Genomic DNA, 21,076 nt, shown 5'->3' on the forward strand with positions numbered 1-21,076 from the left:
ACACAGATGTCTTACTAAGAACCATTAGCAAGTGACAAATGCTTTTACATTCCTTTAAAGCAGCATAAAGTCCTACAGTTTCCTTTGTTCATATTCCGTACGCAGCTGTATGTAGGGAAGAATCCCAGCTGCTTTGATTTTAAACACTAAAAAAAAAAAAAAGACATTTGTTGTACTATTACTCAAACTCCCTGTTTGTGTAGTGTATAAATACACATCCGTCATATACTTGTCTTCCTATTGGCCACATGTGTAACAAATTTGCATGAATACAATACCACCAAAACATCATTAGCCTGTCTATTTCTGATACATGGAAAGCTAAGCTTGGAAAGAGTTATAGCTATTTTTCAGAAAAAATAAGTTGAGATTATGTTCTCAAGATGATGCAAGAACAACAGAAATAAGGTTTGCTTCACAACTATGTGCCAATTTGCTTGGCTTCATTTTGTTAATGAAGGAAAGGTTCACATGTGTACTAGAAGTGAACTTTCCTTAAATTGGTTAAATCCAGAAGTGAAAGTAAGCCAATACGGTCTGATACGGTGTACCGGCAAGAGCCAGTATGCTGTGCTGGACTGGACCGGCTTCCCCAGGCTGGCGATTTAAAGGGCCCAGGGCTTCCTGCAGCAGCCCGAGCCCCAGGGTAGCGGCAGCAGGACTCCAGCGGTGATTTAAAGGGCCCAGGACTCCTGTCACAGTGGGGAGTCCCCGAGCCCTTTAAATTTCCACTTGAGCCTGGCTGCTGGAGCCCTGAGGTAGCAGTGGCAGGGCTCCAGTGGTGATTTAAAGGGCCTGGGGCTCCCTGCACCAGCCGGAGCACAGGGCCCTTTAAATCGCCTCCCAGGCCCCGCTGCTGGAGCCCTGGGGTCACGGCGGCAGCTCTCCGGCAGTCATTTAAAGGACACGGGTCTTCACTGTGGTAGTGGTAGCCAGAGCCCTGGGCCCTTTAAATTGCCCCTGAACCCCGGGGCTCCCAGCTGCCTCTGCAGCTGGTAGCTCTGGGGGTGATTTAAAGACCCCGGGGCTTCCAGCTGCAGCCAGAGCCCCATGACCCTTAAAACTTGATTTAAAGAACCCAGGTATTAAAAGGCCCCGCCCCTTCCAGTTGAGGCCATGTCCCCATGTGCAGACCTCTGGCATACTGTTAAGTCCTTTAAGTTTCTTTCACCCCTGGTTAAATCACAAGGTCTTGTTACAACATATCTCAAAAATATGAGATCATATGATTCCATGTATACTCAAGACAGATTGCCTTAATATGTAAAAAAAAAAAAGGAAGCATTTAAGTGATCCAAACCAACAACTATATACTACCTTTTGCAAACATGGCTGTTAACTCTTACTTTTAACATTTACATCTGATATTTGCTTAGAGTTCCCCTAGATCAACAAGGGATTAGAAAGGCAAGTGCTAATCAATATTCTTTTGCACAAATACATACAGTTAAAATGGGAAACTAGTCATCTAGAAAGCTTCTTTTAAACTTTATTCCGGTCAAGACACAGACTACCTGATCTGTCAATCCTGAGAGATTATACATTTTTACCTTTTCAGATAATTTCTAACAAAAAACACAAAAGAGATGCAACACATTTAAGGTGCTATTCAATTCCTAGCTTCTGTGGGGTGAAAGGCTCTGAAAACTGGCCTACCTCCCAGTAGGCTAAAAGCCCTTTAAAAACACCTTCTGCAAACCAGGATTGGTGAGGCTCATTTTATACTGATTGTCACCTTTTGATCAAAGAGGATGGGCCAGGATTCACTTTGGAGCCACTCCACATGGTTACACACTAATTGTCTAAAGGAAATTAGTGTTTAGCAATGTTGCTTCACTCCCTCATTGGGCACCAGGATGCTGTCAGCAACACTTCCAGTCCCTGCTCACCCAATGAGCTGGGGAACCTGAGAATTAGACAATGCAAAAGGCTCCCTCTAACAGTCCCTTTGTGTTTGAATTTTGAACAGCTGTATTGATAATTTCAGATTTTAGAGATTACTAGAAATTGGTACACCTCTACCCCACTATAACACGACCTGCTATAACACGAATTCGGATATAATGCTGTAAAGCAGCACTCCGGAAGTGGAGGGGGGGGGGGCAGGCTGTGCGCTCTGGTGGATCAAAGCAAGTTCAATATAACACGGTTTCACCTATAATGCGGTAAGATTTTTTGGCTCCCGAGGACAGCGTTATATTGCGGTAGAGGTGTAGTTCATACCTTTTTAGTTTTCATGAGTTAGTTTCCCATAATCAGACTCTAATAAAAAATTCAACCTACTATTCTTGGTTTCAGTTTGCAAGGAGAAAAATTAATATTGCTATTTATTTATCAGATTTTGAGTTACTAAAATCGTCAGTCGATTTACTTCCTTTTCAGGAATTTAGTACTGTGCTGCACATAAAAGGATGCTGGATTTAACAGTGATAGGACCAAGAATTCTTCAGTGGTTTCTATAAAAGCAAACTGGAGTAAAGACGAAAGAAAAACAATGGAAGCAGCAGCGCAGCTGCCAATTTGATTTGACCTACAGGAAATTAATAAACAATGTTTAGGTACTCATGAAGCAGTCCAAGAAAAGATAACATTATAGTAGACACCAGCACAGACTGAAGATGCTCCCATGGGGAAATCTACCACAGACGAAGTTCAATAAAAAGGTAGCTGACAATATATTTGGAGGAGTGTAGGAAGAAAGAGAAGATTACATAAAACGTTTTGGCTTGCTCATAGTCTTGTAATTCCCCTGGTCTGAACCAGCAAGCAGCACAAAGGAAGGCCTGAGAAGGTACCTCTTGTTCTCTCTCTCGTCTCAAGATAGGGTGCAATCAGTTGCAAGGTATGCAACTGTGTGTTCATTTCCGTCTAAGCTACTTAATTTTCAGTTAGGTTAGTAATTTTATACATTAACAAAGATGTGCAGCAAGCACATTTATCTTGAGCTACGTTTTCCTTGCAACCCTAGAACTTCATTTTAAGTGATATTCTTATTGTTCCAACTCCATGAAGACTGATGTAGAGCAGTGGGAAAAAACAAGAGTCTGAACTTACTGTCTTATAGATGCTTGTTTGTGGGAGATTTTCAGTTAACTACTTATTTTTCGAACATTAAAACATTTATGCAATTTTGCTCTCTAGTTAGCAAAAGGAAACATTAAAACTGTATATTGTATTTGTTTTTGAGAGGGCTGGGGGTCTGCAGTTCTTTCCTTGTAAGATTTTTTTTTTTTTTTTTTTAAGTATTTTTACACTGTACTTATAAACCTGTAATGTGTATCATCTACTTTAACTTCTTTGTTGGAGATTGGGTCACTGACAAGTTTTAAAACCATAATAACCAAAATATAAAGTCTATTATAGGCTATTTTCACACCTTTAAGGCTTCCAGAAACAAGTTAGAAAAGATTAGATATCATATACTATAGGGATCCCATTCCATCCCCCACGTCTGAACTGGAGAACCAAGTATTTAATAATTAAACCAACGGTCAGAACAGGAAGTCGTCAGTGGTAAAATGAAGCCTTTTGGCATAAAAGCAGTTAACAGATGTGTTTGTGTAAGTTTCAGTTCAAAATAGTTGATATTTTACGGGGAAAAACGTCTTAGCTGACCAATATTCTTCAATAAACAAATTTTAAAAAGTCAAAGAAGTGAACACGAAAGTAAGATCCACCTCACTAAATCCCTGTCCTAAGAGTGTGCTTCAGTGTTTAGCAGATAACTTTTTTCTTTTTTGCCTTATAAGAAGGATGACCAGATGTCCTGATTTTATACGAACAGTCCTGACTTTTGGGTCTTTTTCCGATATAGGCTCCTATTACCTCCTACCCCTGTCCCAATTTTTTACATTTGTTGTCTGGTCACCCTACTTATAAGTGAATGTTTTCATCAGGCAAACATTGATTTTTAATTTCAATGCGTAACTTGTGAACAGGCTACATGTAACAACAGAAAACTGATGCAACCCCAAGATCAGGGCATCTGCTACAACATTAGGCCCTGATCCTTCCACAACATACGAATAACTTAATTCACTTGAATATGCCCATGGACTTCGAAGGGAGTATTCATGAGAGTGAAGTCACTCACTTGCCTCACTGCTTGCAGGATTCAGCCCTTAATCTGCAAGCGCAGCTGGGGCAAAGAATCTTTCAAAAACTTGTCTTTTGCACTGAGTTTCTCAAAAACGTCATGCATTTTCTGCTAAAGTATGTAGAAAAAACAGTTATGCTTTGGAAACAGAGGTGATTTTTATAGAGCTCTACAGAAGAAATTCTTATAACACAATAGATTTCTTTCTTTCCCCAACCTTACTCCAAACCTGGAGCTGATAACTGACCCAACCATTTTCAACTGCTTCTGTTTAATACATTTTTAAGATGCTCAGATCTAATACAGACATCTAAAGTGAATCAGCAAATCATGCCTCCAACGTGAATAGTTACATGTAATTGCTGTCAGCAAAAGCCAGCATTGCTATGTTTATTTTAGGTAAAATTGTATAAGTTAAACCTTACCCACATGCAGGCCTCTAGCCTGACTTTTGAGATTATGGTCCATAAAGAGATGGATCCTTCAATACCCTCCTCATCAGGACAGATAATTTGATCAGGGTACGGTGGTTCAGGAAAATTAACTGAGTTACATTCATACGCAGCAAGTGTAACTGATGCTATGTGTGGACCCTGAAAAATATATCAGACAAGAACATTTCAGTACATTTTGTGTGCGTTAAACAAGAGTTAGCTTTACCTTAAATAATATTGCTAATAGGAAACCTATCAGGACACAAAATGCATACAGGAAATGGACTTCCACACTTGACATTAGACATAGCATATAATGTTGTATACAGTGGTCTTAGCCTTCCGATGCATGTGAGTAAATAAATCTCCAACTCCAAACATGAGAAGACTTAAAGTGCTCCTGTTTCAGTTTTAAGAGACTATGAATTTAAAATACAAGTTTCCTTGCCTGTGTTACTGTAGACTTAAAACTGGAAGAACTTTTAAAAAAAAAAAATCAAAGTATACTTATAACCAATATTTTGGGTTTTTTTTCCCCATTTCATTCCACACGAACAATTAATAAAAGAAGCAGAGCAGTCTTTCCGTTTCTCATGCATTGGCACAGACCAGCAATATTTGAGATACAAATACTGAAAAGGAATCTTTACATCCTAACAACAACAAAAAAACGCAATTATTTCAAATATTTTTAAAAAGATCCCATAAAAGTATTTCTACTGATTTCAGTTTTGCAAAACCTAGGTTTTGAGCCTAGTTGGGCTTGACAATATTTTGAAGTGTTCCTCCCCTTCTCTCCACTCTTTTCTTAAGATATCAGTTAGTACATCAGCCATCTCTTGTGCAAGTCACAGTCTTTCTGCTTCAGTTTCCAACGTGTAAAATGGGAACGGTCTGACTGAGGTGCTCAGAAGACTGTTTGTAAAGCGCTTTAAAGTTCAACTGTTGTGCAAGTGCCAAGTATCATTATTAATAGAATTAAGCTGACACGGACTCTGCCTTCTATTAAAGGTTACCAACGTGTTTTATTGAGCCCAGATCTCAGGTACAGATGACTTAAATGTATACAAGAACTGAAGTGCAATACATTTAAATAATGAAACAAACTGCCATTGTATGACTATAAAATAATAAAATTACTATAAAATCTGTGCAAATAGTTCAGATTTATCCTTATGTTGGACATCAGGAGTTTCAAAACAAAGAATCAGCTTAAAATTCACCTTCCAACATCTGTGTTTCAGCAAGACGCTTAAACTGTATAAACGGTTTAGAAAGTTTGCAAAAAATCTGTTTTAATAAAAATACCTTAATTTCATCCGAAGTCTTAGCCTTACCAGAATAAATTCATAATCAATTGTGTTCACATAGACAGCAAGAATTGCTCAGTCTTTAGCTTCTGCTATTAATTACATGGTGGTTTTTTGTCATCATTTTGGGAGATATTCTGTCAATTTTCCTCTGTTTTTTCCTTAAGTGAGTCACGGTCTATTAGACTAGCAGGGAATCACAGTATGAAAATCAAATTGAAATTACATTCATTATACAAAGACTAAATCTGTAAATGTGATGATAATGGGTACAGAAAGTTCTTGATGCACAATACCTACTGCTTGGACAGCTCTTTCCCTTTACACGGTATTTTAAAAATGTATTTTAATACAGAGACCAGGGACTATTTAGGAGAGTTTATGGACTTGATGCAATTACTGGGTGAAATTTTATGGGCTGCGTTAAGCAAAGAAGTCAGAGTAGAAGATCGCTCTGACCTTAAATATCTATGAGAATGAGCAACTTACTGAATTCTTTTCTAGACACTGAGAGGTGGTTTTTCATTGGGTTCACTCTTGTCAATATTAGCAGTTTCTCTGAACCAACTGGAACAATGGAATTACAAAATTTAGTATATGTAGCAAAGTTATTTTAGGTACATGAAATAGTGGGAAAGCCCTACTGAGAAAATATCTGGTCTATTTTATTTTTCAATTGGTAACTTTGGCTATCCGTCATAGGCTATTCAGTTCTAGACCACTGTAACAAGAAAAAAAATTCCCACTTTGCTGTCACGCCAATTCTTGTATCTGTACCTCTCCCTGTTCTTTTGTTGGGAGACTGACCTAATGCTCAATAGGCACTAACTGGAACTACTTTCTGTAATTATTTAAATAAAGTTATAGTTCTGATTTCATGGTAAATTAGGAGCAATTCCGTCAAAGGAATTGCACTGAAGTAATGGGACAGCAGATTCAGACCTGTTAAATACCAAATAATTTTTCTGATTCTGTGGGGCAAAGAAACTGTAGATGGGTGAAAAATTACTAATTATCTGCATTGCCGTACTGTCTAGAGGTCTCTTAGGCTGGACCCTGTATGTATCCATAGTAAATGACAGTCCCTGCCCCAAAGAGTTTACAATCTAAACAGACAGGACAGACAAAGGGAAAGAAAAAGAAAGTATCCCCTTTTTATACATGGAGAATCAACACCAGAAAAGATTAAGTGACTTTTCCAAGGTTAAACAGCAAGTCAGTTGCCGAGCTGGGAACTGAATCTAGATCTTGAGTCCTCAACCAGTGACAATCATAAAATCATCCCTTCCTTGATATGCCCTAAAATCTCAAGGAATCTTGATTTTTTCCTCCAATACCCAGATAGCTTCATGCATTATAAGACCTTTTAAGGTTTTGTGCCTCAAGCTGTAAGCGCCAGCTATTCAAATCTGCACCATAATTCTCCTCAGCTGGAAATTTGCATGGAGGAAAACCCCAAAGTCAAGTGCCATTGCTCATGGTCTCTTGAGGGTAAGGGTAAGTTCATTGCCAAGGCTGTCAGAGATGGTGTGTGAATCAAGAAGTACAATTTTCAGTTCCACAAAATTTGGAAGACATACCACAGTATAATGTAACTGTGGCCAGATGTGATGAAAGACTGCAAGTGCAGAACCGGTTAGTTTCAATCTTATAGCCGTATAAGAAAAAAAAGTATAATTGCCAGCACAGTAATGCCCTCTGCCATAGTTCCATAAGTGAAATTACCACTATCTCGAAGGTTGAGATTTTGAAATGAAGGCCGGTGGACAATTTAAGATGAGTCCCTGCCTGGAGAAGCCTACATTTTAACTTAGAGCACAGCAAGTGAAGACAAAGAAAATGTAATAGAGGGGTCTGCTAAAGTAATTGTTATAAAAGCAAACCACCCACACACATAGCTCCTATTCACTGTTTAAAGCTTGCCACAATTAGTATCCTAGGTTCCCTCAGATCTTTTAATAAGTGTTGCCATCTCTAGGATGCCTTAATTGTCTCAAATATACATCTTCCTATTAATCCAGCTCTAACAAACAGTTTCAACAACTGAAGTCTGCAAAAGGAAAAATCCTAAAGCAAAAAACAGCTAATGGAAAAATACATTTCAGAATAGAGCTGAAAACATCCCTCCAGCCACCTGACGGCTAAACCAATTTAGCACAACTCTTCCACTGAAATGCAAACAATTCTATAATGGAAAAAAGTTGAAATTATGGATCCCACAGAAACCACATTTTAACTGGAATAAGAAGTAAAATGTAAAAGGTTCATTTAGAATGATGATCAAGTGTGGCATACTCAAATTCAGAACTAGCCACGTAAGGGAGGCAAAACAATCTTGTGCCTTTTACTTAAAGCAGCTGAGCTCTGCTGCTTTAAGTAAAGTCAACTGGACAACATACCAAGGTCTGGCAGACTGCATTTTGGATATGTGCTTTTGTTCCAGTTCAGACTTGCAAAGCCCACATACAGTATCTATTCTCAAGAACCGAGCCCGCATTATAAATGCACAATGCCTTGGTCCACAAGTCCATAATCTCCCCTTGAGACGCTAACACAGTGGTGGGCAACCTGTGGGCCACGAGACAATTTGTTTACACTGACCATCCGCAGGCATGGCTGCCCGCAGCTCCCAGTGGCCGCAGGTTACCCACCACTGGACTAGAAATGTGGTCCTGACAGGGCAAGAGCTGTGGTATGATCATATGATAGACGTTGCAACAAAGACATGTGCCATTTTATTTTATATTTAGCAATAATGATAGTCAAACTATGTGGGTGGGGTGATTTTCAAAGATACAAATGGGAGTTGGTATCCAATTCTCATTGGCTTTCAATGCAATTAGAATGGCCAGCATCTCTAGGTTCTTTGAAAATATCAGCCTATTTTCATCAAGTGTTTTCGTTTTGCTCTTTGAGTCTAAATATTAGTCCTCAGTCACAGTTTTTGACCTTTATCTCACACATGTGCCCATGTTCGCTTACCAAATTTTATTTTTAAAAAAAGGCATTAATGGCTTTTCCAAAGTTTGAGTTAATTCTTATGGTGGGTCAATTTATTGTAACCTATTAAGAAATACCTGCTGCTTGAGTCTAATTTTAGGTCCACTTTTAAATGGACATACATTTTAAAATCACTCCAATCCCTATAATGATAAATAAGCAACAGCAAAATTGGTAGGTTTAGAAGAGGCACTGTTTGTCAAAGAAGCTGAAAGAATCATTAAAATGTCAAGTTAAATATCTAATCACCAATTTTCTCCTCTTCCCCCCAACCCTATTTTCTTCTTTTTAATTGCAGGAGCAAGCACCGACAGGGGCAAAAACGTTGGAGTCAGTAATCTCCTGCTGATTAGGGGGAGAAACATTTGCTCTCCAAACTCTTACAACGACCAACAGGAGCCTGTGGTTAGACTGGAATGTGATTTGTTAGAAATTTTTGTGCAATTTATAAATCAAATGAGACAAGGGGTGGTCATCAGTAAGGACTTGATGCAAATCTATTTTTGCAAAAGTATTTCAGAGGAATCGCTACCTAAAAAACCCTGATTTGTTATAAAAGGGAGCTTTATTTGAACCCATGGATACATTTGGAGCCCTACATTTATTTTTAGTTCAATGCTTTGATCAATCACCAGAGTTAGAATTTACTCATTGTTATTCTAGGTTAGCGGGTTATTTTGGAAGGCAACATTCAAAGCCTCCAGAAACGTAGATTTCTTAATAGGTACAAAATATATATAAGTAGAAGCAATTCGTACAGATTTTTTTACAAACTTCTCACTCAAAGAAAAAAAGAAGGAGGGGGGAATAAAAATTAAGGCTATGTATTTCAAGATAAAGTCAAATCGCATCTTCAAAAATGTCAACATGTACATTATATTAGAAAGTCTTCAAGGTAAGCGGAAGCGAGTATCAAAAATATCCATGGTATTTCTATGTTACTTATCACTTTGGTATCTATGCTATGAACAAAATTATGGAGCACTGAACTATCTCAAATGCGGTTTTCTCAGCTCTCTCTTTACAGATCATTCATATTGTTGAAATGATGCTAGCCCCACAAGTCCATCTGGCTCTAATTTTAACACATTCTGTTTAGGAAGATATAGTTTTAGACTAGCTCTAATTTAAAAACATTTTATGACAAAAAATTATACCACTTCCATAGAGGTGGGAGATTATCTTGAACGCATTCTGGTGGGCTAGAAACTTGTTTTCTTCCTTGGATATGGAATTTTTAATACTTGGTACAAGGCTCAACCCTTACACTAAAAGGGGAAAATGTGTCATTCTATATTTGATGTAAGATAAATAAGAAAAACAAGAGCTAGTTTCTCATGGGAAACAGCCGGCTAGCTTTGCCACAGACTGCGACTCATCTCATACTTATCTACTAAGTCATTACACCTCTCAGGAAAGCGAGACTAAGTTACAGCACCTTTTATCTTCAGGACTGGCGGGCAGCTACACACACAGAAAACTGTTCATTTCAGATGTGACTAAAAGGGGAAATTGGCTCAGAGATAGTTGGCTAATAAGCCAAGGCATTTTCACCCCCAACTGCAACAGTTGGGTATCAGAGAGGTTGCTAGTCCATATTCATCTAATAAGTAAAGACTAGGAGCACATGCAGATTTCTGACTCTGGGAAGATTTTTTCCCCTTCCTCTTCTGAAATCAACCCAGTCTATCCACATATCACTAGGGCCCAAAAATGCCTAATGATTTCACATATTATCTGAGTTGCAATGCAAGCTGTAAAGCGGGGGTTAAGAACAAAGCAGTGTTCTCAGCTTGGAACTTCTTTAGCTTTCCAAATCATTTGGGCTAACTTTGATGTACTAATTTTGTATTCCCATATTTGCACTCATTTTACACCGGGAACCTAGACATTTAATTTAGCACTTTTCTATTCCCACCTCAGCAAAGTCTTTCCCCTCAGAGCACGGCTAATGGAAATCCCAGATGATGAACAACAAGCTCCAAATACAACTGAACGAGAGACACCAGGGGATGATGCATGTGGTGCCGTTAAACGTGCAGCATAGCCACTGCGTTACTTCCAGGAGAAACTCTGGCTTTGGCGTGATAGTATAACAAAATACAGCCATTTTACAAGAATACTTATTGGAAACTAAAGATGCCACCCAGAACACCCGTCTGCCCCCACAGTAGCAGTTACAAGCAGATTTCTGGTCCCATATCGGCAGAATTGAAATGCGAGGCAAGGTAGGAAGTGTGAGGGTTTATACTCTGCTCCTGTCCTCCCTCAGCACCCATCTGCCCTCAGGTCTGCATTCTCCCACTTTTCTCCTTTAACCAGTGATATATTTTTATGATCAGTGAAGAGCACATTACAATATCAATTCAAACTGACATGGTGTTAAAGACTACTCAGCCTTTCCAGCTGTATCATGGTTTGCTATGTTATGTTTTGCCTTCTCTCTGCCCTCTTCTTGTGAGCAAAGAGCAACATGAAACATACAAAATTCAGATTTGCATATGGGAACAGAACAGAGGAAATAAGATGTGTGCATAACTGGGAAAACATAATACACCAGGTTTATTATTGTAGGGTCTCCCAGCAAAGTAGTTTGAACTGCAGGCACCATGCGGAACAGAACTGAGTAAATAAAAACAAAACTTGTTTTCATAAGAGAGTTTGAAATATGCAGCTTGTCAATTTTTGAAAGATCAAAATATCATGCCAAGCATCTACTCTCCTCTCTTGCTGGACAGAACTTCAAGTCACCTCTGCTGGCTAAAATGTTCAATATTGTTTAAGTGCCACCACTATACTAACATCTTATAGACATTTAAAGACTAAGTACCAGGAAGCCATTCTCTAGTGTATTGCTTCACCTCATGAAAGAGGTTTATTATAATGATTCAAATGTTATTCAGGCTTCAGACAAGATGTCTAGATTCTGATGTACGACCACTTTAAACACATTGGGAAGACACACACAACATTTCTATGATGGCTCAGAATTCAGTTCCCTGCTCTGTATATATTTACAATTAATACTGACAGATAAACATTAGCATGGTTTGTCCCACAAGCCTCACATTTTATGACAGGCACCCTTAAAACAAACAAGATTTCACCTGGAGAGAAGACTGAAGAAAATCAGCATAAGAAATTTACCCAACTAAATTGGCAGCACTGCACAGTTTAATCCACTAGGACTCTTGCTGGAAGCATTTAGACTAAAAACACAACTATGCATTGTATCAAGGAGAATGCAGCCCATGTGGAAATTAACGAGGAGTTCCCAGCAAACAGAGATAGAATTAATTTTCTAAGCTCCATGTTGATCCGTGTGTTCCAGGATGTTTCACTTCATTGTAAATAGCTTAGGATAGCTAAAGGAAGTTGGTTTTAAAGGCATGAAGGAAACACATGAGACAGAAACAGAGTTATCAACAATCCTCGTACAAACAGGCTCCATTTCAATACATTTTTGAATCATATTCTGTGTTCAACACATTTTTCTTTCAACTACCTTACCCGGTCAACAACAGTAATCTGATCCCAGATATTGGACAAGACAGAACGGACCCTTGTTTAGTCTGTTCTAGGTCTGTAAGCTGACATGCAAACTGAAGAATGATGCAAACTGGAAATGGACACTTTCTTCAACTAGAAGAATTACATGCAGGGAGGAAAGAAAATACATTCCCCATCTTGCTAAAGAAGCAAGCTGTTAGTTAACCACATTTTTCTACCCACATGGAACCCATCAATCTTCTAATTACTAACATTAATTTTGAAGGAACCATATGAGAAGGGTAAGACTCCTTGCAAACTAGTGGAGAATCAGTAAAAGGCAGAGTCTTCCAGTCAATAATTTAATAGCAACATTTTATACGTGAAAAACAAAATGGAGGCTGCCATTCTGGCAGCTTTTAAAAATATTTGTTCTTACAATCAAAGGCTGGAAAGGCAGGTGAGTGCATGGCATTTGCAAAATTACCAAATAGTAACATTGTTCCAATCCCAGCACAGGGCAGAAATGAAAACAAGTTTGGTGATTCTTGGAAATAGTGTGACCACTTCACAAAATTACCACACAACTGAACAAAAACTCTCTCCAGTGTTACCAGCTCTTGCATGAGTCTTGGGATATTCGGTGTTCTTAAAAGCCCAGCTCCTGGAGTTAGATGATTACAAAGAAATTGCAGATTTCATTTAAGAAAAATAAGTTTTTCCTGATTAGTAGAGTAAAAAAACCACCACGACTTGACTATATCCTAAAGGCCCAAAACCTAGAGGCAAATAAGAACCCTCATATTTGTTGTTTGTTTAAAATTTCATGATTTAATGGCATCCTCATGACATCGGAGGGCCTGACATGTTTTTTGAATGATTGGTGTTGGCAATAGTATTAACCAGTGACTATTGCACAAGCTGTTTGGATTTTAAGTCAGCAGATCCCAGACTGAATTACTTGATATTTAGGTCAGACCAAATGGATCTTTTTTCAGTTCCAAGCTGCTGAACTCATGGAAGAACAGTTCATGAGTTCCTGGCTCAATCAAACAAACCCCCGAGCTGATTGAAGCACAAAAATGAACACACTCCTTCTGTGCCCACTTAGTTGTAAGGAGGATACAACGTATTTAATTTATCTTCTGTCTTCATAAGACTGTTTTTATCACTTGTAGTGGACGGCAGTTACTGCAATGTCACTTCCTTTCTTTTATTACAAGATTTTTCACTGAGGTTTCGTTACAGAGACTAACCCCACATATGAAAACTTTGAAGAATTTAACGTCCCTTCCATCATCCACACACAATGCATTCCTGTATTCTGCCACTGTGGGTGAGGCCTGGAGGTTCTCATTACATTCTTACATTTCCTGTTTGTTCTATTTCATACCAAGACTATCAGTGAAAACCTATTCAACAGTTGCTCCACTTGGCTCTAGTGGCAATTAGACAAAAAAATTCATTTTTACAAATATCACATAACTCGAAGAGCTAAAACTGTTCCCGCCCCCCATATCTGATCCGTAAGGGATTCACTTCCACTTAGCCATCAACGTTAAGACAGAAAACAAATTATAAGCTCCACGAGGCCATTGACCTTTTGTTTTTGCACAGGTTTTTTTAAAATGAGCAATAATTCCAAAATTGTTTTCTGCTTGTCTCAGTTTCATCTACTTTTGCAATTTCTATGCCAGAGATGAACTGAAACCAAGTCATGAGGCAAGGAGTTTTGCTGAACACTACACAGCATTCGCAAGCAATACTTCAAACAAGTGCTCCACCTAGCGTCAATTATTATTAAAGTATGCACTGCAAACCAATCATATGGTCACAAGTTCAACTGGCAGCTCATTCATTACTTTTTGTAACAGCAAAGAGACCTCCTTAAGTGATATAAATTCCTTGCATATGACTAGATACCTCTGGTCATCTGCTCTTCTGGTAACTAGGTGATTCATTCTGTTTCTGTTTGAAAATGCCAGCAATTTGTGAGAAGTTATTTTTGACCGTAGAAAGCAGCAGTGGGCCGATGGAAAAAATGTCTCAATTAGCGGTCAATAGATTTTGGATCCCTACAGAGCTACATGTCAATTTCTATTTTTAAAATGTTATTTTCAAAAGAGATGCAAGAAAAACAGTGTCTTAAGGAAATTAAGCCAGCAGGCTTGTTTTGAAAAGTGTCAGAATGAAGATTTATCGGAAGAAACATGTAGCCTTCTTCCATAATATATTTTAAAGCCATATTCCATTCTAACCTTGTGCTCAGAGTTACACTTATAGTGGCAACGGTGAGCGTTATTTCCCAAAAGTCTAGTTAAAATGTTGCATTTTTCACTGGATAAAAAAACAAAACACAAACAGAAGCAGCGTGAAACTAGAAACCGATCCAGAACAGCAATTTTAGATACAGTCTAATGTCAAGGAAGTTCCTCAAGATAACTAGTAAATGGCAGTTAAGTGTAAGAATAACCTTTAAATATTAAACATTGACACTCAGGCACACTCAATAAGATCCCTCTAGTAGTCGAAGAGCAACAAAACCTAAATGCAAGCAAACAGATTTGAATTGATACTAACCACAGTCCCTTACTGACAGTAAACCACCCCTAAAGTAGAGATTGCTTTAGATTTTAAGACCTACCCCTTCATGCAGGACTGCCATCCCCCATGCTTTTTTACCTTCTGATATTATGATCTACCTCTCTGTGGATGGCAAGATGAGTAGCTGGATCGAGCTCCTTTGAAAGATCTAGCCAAACCATTTTTTTAACACTAGGAAAACAACCAAGTAGGTCAGAGAGAGCAAACATCCAGGGTCATTCACATATTGGATCTACTGCACACATAATTCCACCAAATTATTTGCCAAGCTAACAGTTTGCTTGTGCATAGTTTTTCTACTTTAACTATAGTTGTACGTATCAAATATAGGACTATGTATTTTAAAAAGATGCACCTGTATCATATATGCTATATGCTAGCACGTTCCAGAAGTCGGTACTTAATAGTGAAGACATTATTGCAAATAGCAACAAACGTTCAGAAACACATGGGTGGGCCTGATAGCACTATTATCTAATCATGTAATTGCATTTTCAACAATCTCACTGTGCACTCAGATTTGGTATGAGCAATTAATTATGAGTAATTTAAAAAAAGAAAAAAAGAAAACACCACACTTTACTGGTGCTCTACTCTCCACTCCCAACAAATCAAGTCACTGAGGCCTGATTTGATTTTTACATCATTTTGAAGTGTTTTCATCAATGGTATCAAAGCAGAAATCCTTTTACCTGCTAATGACATGTACACAAGTAATTTATTGTTAGATCTGGTTTAAATGAGTATGTTGAAAATGGGAGGTGAAAATATTAACAAAGGAGAATGTATAATGTGCAATGAACACAAAATCTTTTACCTAGAGTGCTTGGGGGTTATTTAAAAAAATCTGATATACTGGACAGCTAAATAAACCAGTTTGAGAGACCTAATATAACTGTATGATGAGTTGGAGAACTTCTGAATACACCTATTTTCACCTGGACTAATAATTTATACTGCTCTTCTGCAGACTTCCATTAAACTCTGCAGTTGCACCAAGCAGTTAGTACTTTGTGTTTCCTTTGATGTAGGGTATAAATTCTCAAATTCAGGAGCTTTCGGATACAAAATTGATATTATACTACACATACACTTAATTAACTCAACACTGCCCTTAGAAATAGAGTAAAAAAATTAATACCTTTGAGCCTTAAATTGGTAGCATTCTGGAAAGTCATTAAGAGCTCCACATATTTACATTCAGAAGGATTATATTTTTATTGGTAAAATGTCTGTAAATGTCCATTTCACCATACACATGGACAGATGACAAATATTTCCATAGATTATATCAGAAATTTATAGATTGGCAAAAAAAAAATGCTGCTTGAGAACTCAGAGTTCGATTTAAGGATATTTAATTAATATTTTTTGACATGTGATGTTGACAGTGTTTTAATGGTATAAAGCTTTAACTTTTTGAATCTCAACATTTACTGTCATTAAATAATTATTGTCTCACCAATATTATCTGTCAAAATTATAAAACTAAAAATCTGTTTCCACCAAGCCTACATACATTACAGATTTGTGTTTTTACATGTGTATTGCCACCTAGTGACTGCAGGACCAGCACTACTGCACATAACTGAGTTAATGCAACTAAGTGACACCATGGTTGAAAACAATCAAGAAGAGAGAAATTCTCAAGTTAATGGTCCACAGAACAGTCATCACTGGGACCTCTTGTGTTCACACAATGTAAGTATTTATGAAAGGAGGAAAGAAACAGCATCTATGCTTCCTCTACCTATTTACCACTAGGGACTTGTCTACACTGGCATACAAAATCAGCACTGCTGTGATCGATGCAACAACATCGATTTAGTGGGTCAGGTGAAGACACAATAAGCCGATGGCAGAGTGCTTTCTTGTCGACTTTAGTACACCATCTCCCCAAGAGGTGGAAGGTAAGTCGGCGGAACAGCGTCTCCTGCGAACACAACGTGGTGTAGACACTGTGTTAGGCTGATGACAGCTACGTCGGCTTGGAGGGAGGAGTGTGTGAGATTTTTTTCACACTCCCAAGTGATGTAATTCACATCGACCTAAGCAGTGGTGTAGGCCAGGCCTAGGACAACTTACAGCATTCCCTCCATATAATGAGAACTTGCTTCTCTGCTCAATTTATCCAAAGAGTACGTAAACAGCACACACATTTTTCCTGTATTAATGCACTTAAGTTAATTGTGTTGCACACCTATTGAATTTTAACACCCTATAATAAATTCCCCTCTAGTTATTCAGAGCAGTCTATTTTGTCTGTTCTTTTACATTGAAAGATCTGTGTTTAGATGTTGCTGTTTTCTGGTATGACTGTTGAATTTACGTTAAAAGGTCACCTGACTCACAATCCACACAGGGTCATATGCTGGCACACAACACCAGTATGTGGATGTCTCCAGTTCTCTCAAGTGTTTAACTGTACTGTGGAAATGCATTTTCAAAGAGAACCTAGTCCCCAGTCATGAAGTCTTCCACAACGCTAGTCCAATTTTCTGCTTCTCTCAAGTAATGTTTCAAATTGGAGTCAACATCTCAGTTACTTAATTCCATACTAACATACAAATTTTCAACAAGTCAGTGCTTTGAGTTAAACTAAATCAGTGGTTCTCAAACTTCTGAACTTGTGACTCCTTTCACATAGCAAGCCTCTGAGTGCAACCCTGCCCCCCCCCTTATAAATTAAAAATTTATAAATTTAATGCCATTATAAATGCTGGAGGCAAAGCGGGGTTTGGGGTAGAGGCTGACAGCTCACAACCCCCCCCCATGTAATAACCTCGTGACCCTGAGGGGTCCCGACCCCCAATTTGAGAACCCCTGTGCTAAATGGGCTCACTATGGTAGATGGATGATCAGAAGCAGCTCAGAGTTTGAATGGCGACTAGGAGGTGCAGATAATAAAGACGGGTTAAGATCCTGAATTAGGGGCACAAATGGAAACGTTTGGTGGGTCTCATCCTAATATTCACATTTCCAATACAAAATCCACCACATTTGGCATTATCTGCTCAAGAGAAATGCAAGGCTAAGACAAGAGGATGAGAATCACAAATAAGACATTGTGAGAACTTAGAAGAAACTTAATATCTGCCCACATTGTATCTGGCAGTTCAGAGAGAAAATAGCCCCTCATTTGCGATTGCTACACTCGCCTTCGAAGTAAGACATTTCAGACAAAAGACAAAGCCTATTTTTCTTTATCAATTTTCGATGGAGTTGAGAGATTGACAACCATAGATTTGTGCCCACTTAGTATGAATGTCTGATTTAAGTTAGGCAGGCAGATGATGTGCCCTTGAAGGCAACTTTATTAGCAGAAGGCTCTTACAAGTCCCACAATAAGTACTTTCAATAAACCAGCATTAATCCAAGCTTCTCTGCCTACATGATGTTATTTTATGTTGTGTTAGGACAGCTGTTCACTCATTCACTCTGCAGACACAGTTAAGGCAGGTTAATAACTTGACAAAAATTAAGCAAGCTACACAACTATCAGTTCATGTATCCTGCTTCAAATAGGCAAATGTAAGTAGAACACTGCCCTGTTTCATTTGCTTTTCTATTTTAAAGGAAATAAAACACAACATATGAACTCTCTTTTACTATAGATCTAAAAAGGCTATTCACTGTACCTTATGGTGGAGCTCTTCAGGAATGCTGTATCTCCAACGTTTTTTTCTATCCCCTATAAACTCTCCACTGTGTTACAAGAAGTTGATGAAATGACCCTCTCAGATTTCAGGCATGCTTGGCTGCTACGTGACTTTTCACACTTCACAGAACTAGCAATAATATATAGCCTAGGATTAATGCTCTGATGCGCAGTGGGGTAAATGTCCAGTTTTCCCAATAGTCTTATTCAGTTAGAGTTTTACCAATATGCTGTCAGCTCACTGGAGCAAGGGGCCATGTCTTCCAATCCAGCCCTGATACTGCACAGGGCTTTTGGATGCTATCACAATACAAAAGACATTCCAGTCTCTTCCAGCCCGTAAGCAGAGAAAAGCTACTATTTTCTAGTTAGAGCAAAAGATTTTTACAGTAGAAAATCTAGGCAGGATTCTCAACAGGAATCCTGAGAGCTGTCATTTTCCATGCACTCTCTTCTACTGTCAACAACTGTCTTCACATGTAACCCTATGCTTTAAACTTCCCCCCTGCAAACAATGGAAATGTGTGTTTTTTAAGTGCGGGATGGACAGTTATCCTGCACTTGCTGATAAAAATATAAACCTCTTTATTTACATTTGCACACACATTCCTGTTTACTACTTTCTCCATTTTACAGAGGGGAAAAATAAAGTAAACCAGCGCCAGAGTGTATTAAAACATTACATATAACTCAAATTAACAACCGAGTAACCTTATCAAGCTCTTTTCATCTTAATTCAGAGTGAAGATGATAGTTATGTCTCCTCTTTTCTGCTCCCGACAAAGACTTTAGGAAAGCAGTTATGGTGCAAACACATCCCTAATGCTCAAGTGAACGCATCCTACATAGCTGTCATTCAGTCTGAGCGGCATTGCTCTATGGCATGGAAAACAACAAGAGTTCTCCTGTTTCCTGAAATGCTTTACGTGTTATTGTTCATGATTAAAGCAATCCTAAAATTAAACCATCAGTAACTGTTCCAAGTACAATATGAGGTTGGTTGCACAAAATGGTTTTATTTTTTGCAGCCTTTTTAAAAACCATGACAGTTGTTTCGTAATCAAAGAACTAACCCGATGGCCAAAAACAAAACAAAATTTTTCTGACTTTTCAGGGTAATGAAGTTGAGATAAACACCACAATGTGGTTTTCTTCAGAGAGATTTAGAGGTTAATTTACTATGGTATCTAGACTTGTTTTTCCTGTATCTTCTTATTTATAAAACAGAATTACTGTGGACTGAGCTATAAGAACAATTTACTGCATGTTTCGGAAGCTTCAGCTAGGAAAATTAACATTTTGATCTACCAAAAAACCCAAGCATCCTAAAAAGTCCAGTCCAGACCCCATTTTCCATCGGTCACAGCTACTTCATACTAGAAAACTTCCCTGCTTATTTAAATGCATGAATTAGTGCAGATAGCATTGAAAATTATTACAACAAATTATGGGTCCAGTTCTGCAAGGTAAAGACAATCTTCAACTGCAGGACCTCACCAAGAGTTCAATATGAGATATAGCATACAGACAACAGAACAAGGTTACAGAACACCATTTAACAAAGATAACAAGTATAACACCTAGGTCATATATACCACTTTTCATCCACAGATCTCAAAGCACTTTATAAAAAGGAATAGCGTGATTGGAAAAAAAATATAATTGTAGGTTTCTTACCAAATAGAGTAGAAAGGTATGAAGACCTGTTCCGAGTCCAACAGAGGACAGAATGCCTAAGCCTACCCAGTAGGCACACCACAAGAATTTTTTCTCCGTATACTGTACATACTGAAAAACAGGAAAAATCACAAAAGAAAAACAGGATGAGTGAATTCTCATGGAGGAGGAAAGAAAGGTGCAAGTGCTTAAATTAATTTATCAGTGTCAAAATAACCGAACTGGAATTCTAGACAGTTCTCAAAACAGGCTGATCTATGTAAGGTAAGCTAGGGTTAAAGATGTTATATGTAAACAGCAATGGTCCAAAGAGGATACTAATGAGTGTAATCAATGGTATAGTTGTAATTCAATTCCAGATACCATTAACGTCTGCATGATAAAGTAAAAGACCTGTCGGGAACACAGTGCCTGTGAAAGGTTATGGGATGGATAATCAGGAGACTAAGGTTCCATAGGTATCCACAGAACAGGTATGGAAGCAGTGTAAACTTCCTCATGATGCTCTGCTGAACTACCTCAATTCTAATCCGTCAGAGCCACCTAGTGGTGAAATGGGAGTTCAGTTGAACTCTAAACTGACAAAATTGTCAGCTACTACCAAATGCAGTTTTTGTGAAGCAGATTCTGGACTGAGCCATCAACTCATTTCAGAGGCCAACGAGCCAGATGGCAGTGACTTAGTCACTATCTACATGGGGTGAGTTTGAGTGATTCCATATTTTCTTAATAAAAGCAATGGTAAGAGAACACTTGGAAAGGGAATTCTAAGTGATTACTCTATTAGCCTATGGATTTAAATAAAGCT

General features: G+C 38.2%; 1 protein-coding gene across 3 annotated transcripts in view; it reads right to left on the bottom strand.

The window, feature by feature from the left end:
* Positions 1-21,076, bottom strand: part of VMP1 (vacuole membrane protein 1) — an 85,686-nt gene that overhangs the window by 45,040 nt on the left and 19,570 nt on the right. For all 3 annotated transcript variants that reach the window (XM_050928822.1, XM_050928823.1, XM_050928824.1), the window contains 2 exons: positions 20,269-20,379; positions 4,522-4,689 (listed from right to left, as the gene is read on the bottom strand). In XM_050928822.1, the coding sequence (XP_050784779.1) occupies positions 4,522-4,689; positions 20,269-20,379 (279 nt within the window). The remainder of the gene's footprint in view (positions 1-4,521; positions 4,690-20,268; positions 20,380-21,076) is intronic.

This window comes from Gopherus flavomarginatus, chromosome 19 (assembly GCF_025201925.1).
Source record: "Gopherus flavomarginatus isolate rGopFla2 chromosome 19, rGopFla2.mat.asm, whole genome shotgun sequence".
Classification (NCBI taxonomy): Eukaryota; Metazoa; Chordata; order Testudines; family Testudinidae; genus Gopherus; species Gopherus flavomarginatus.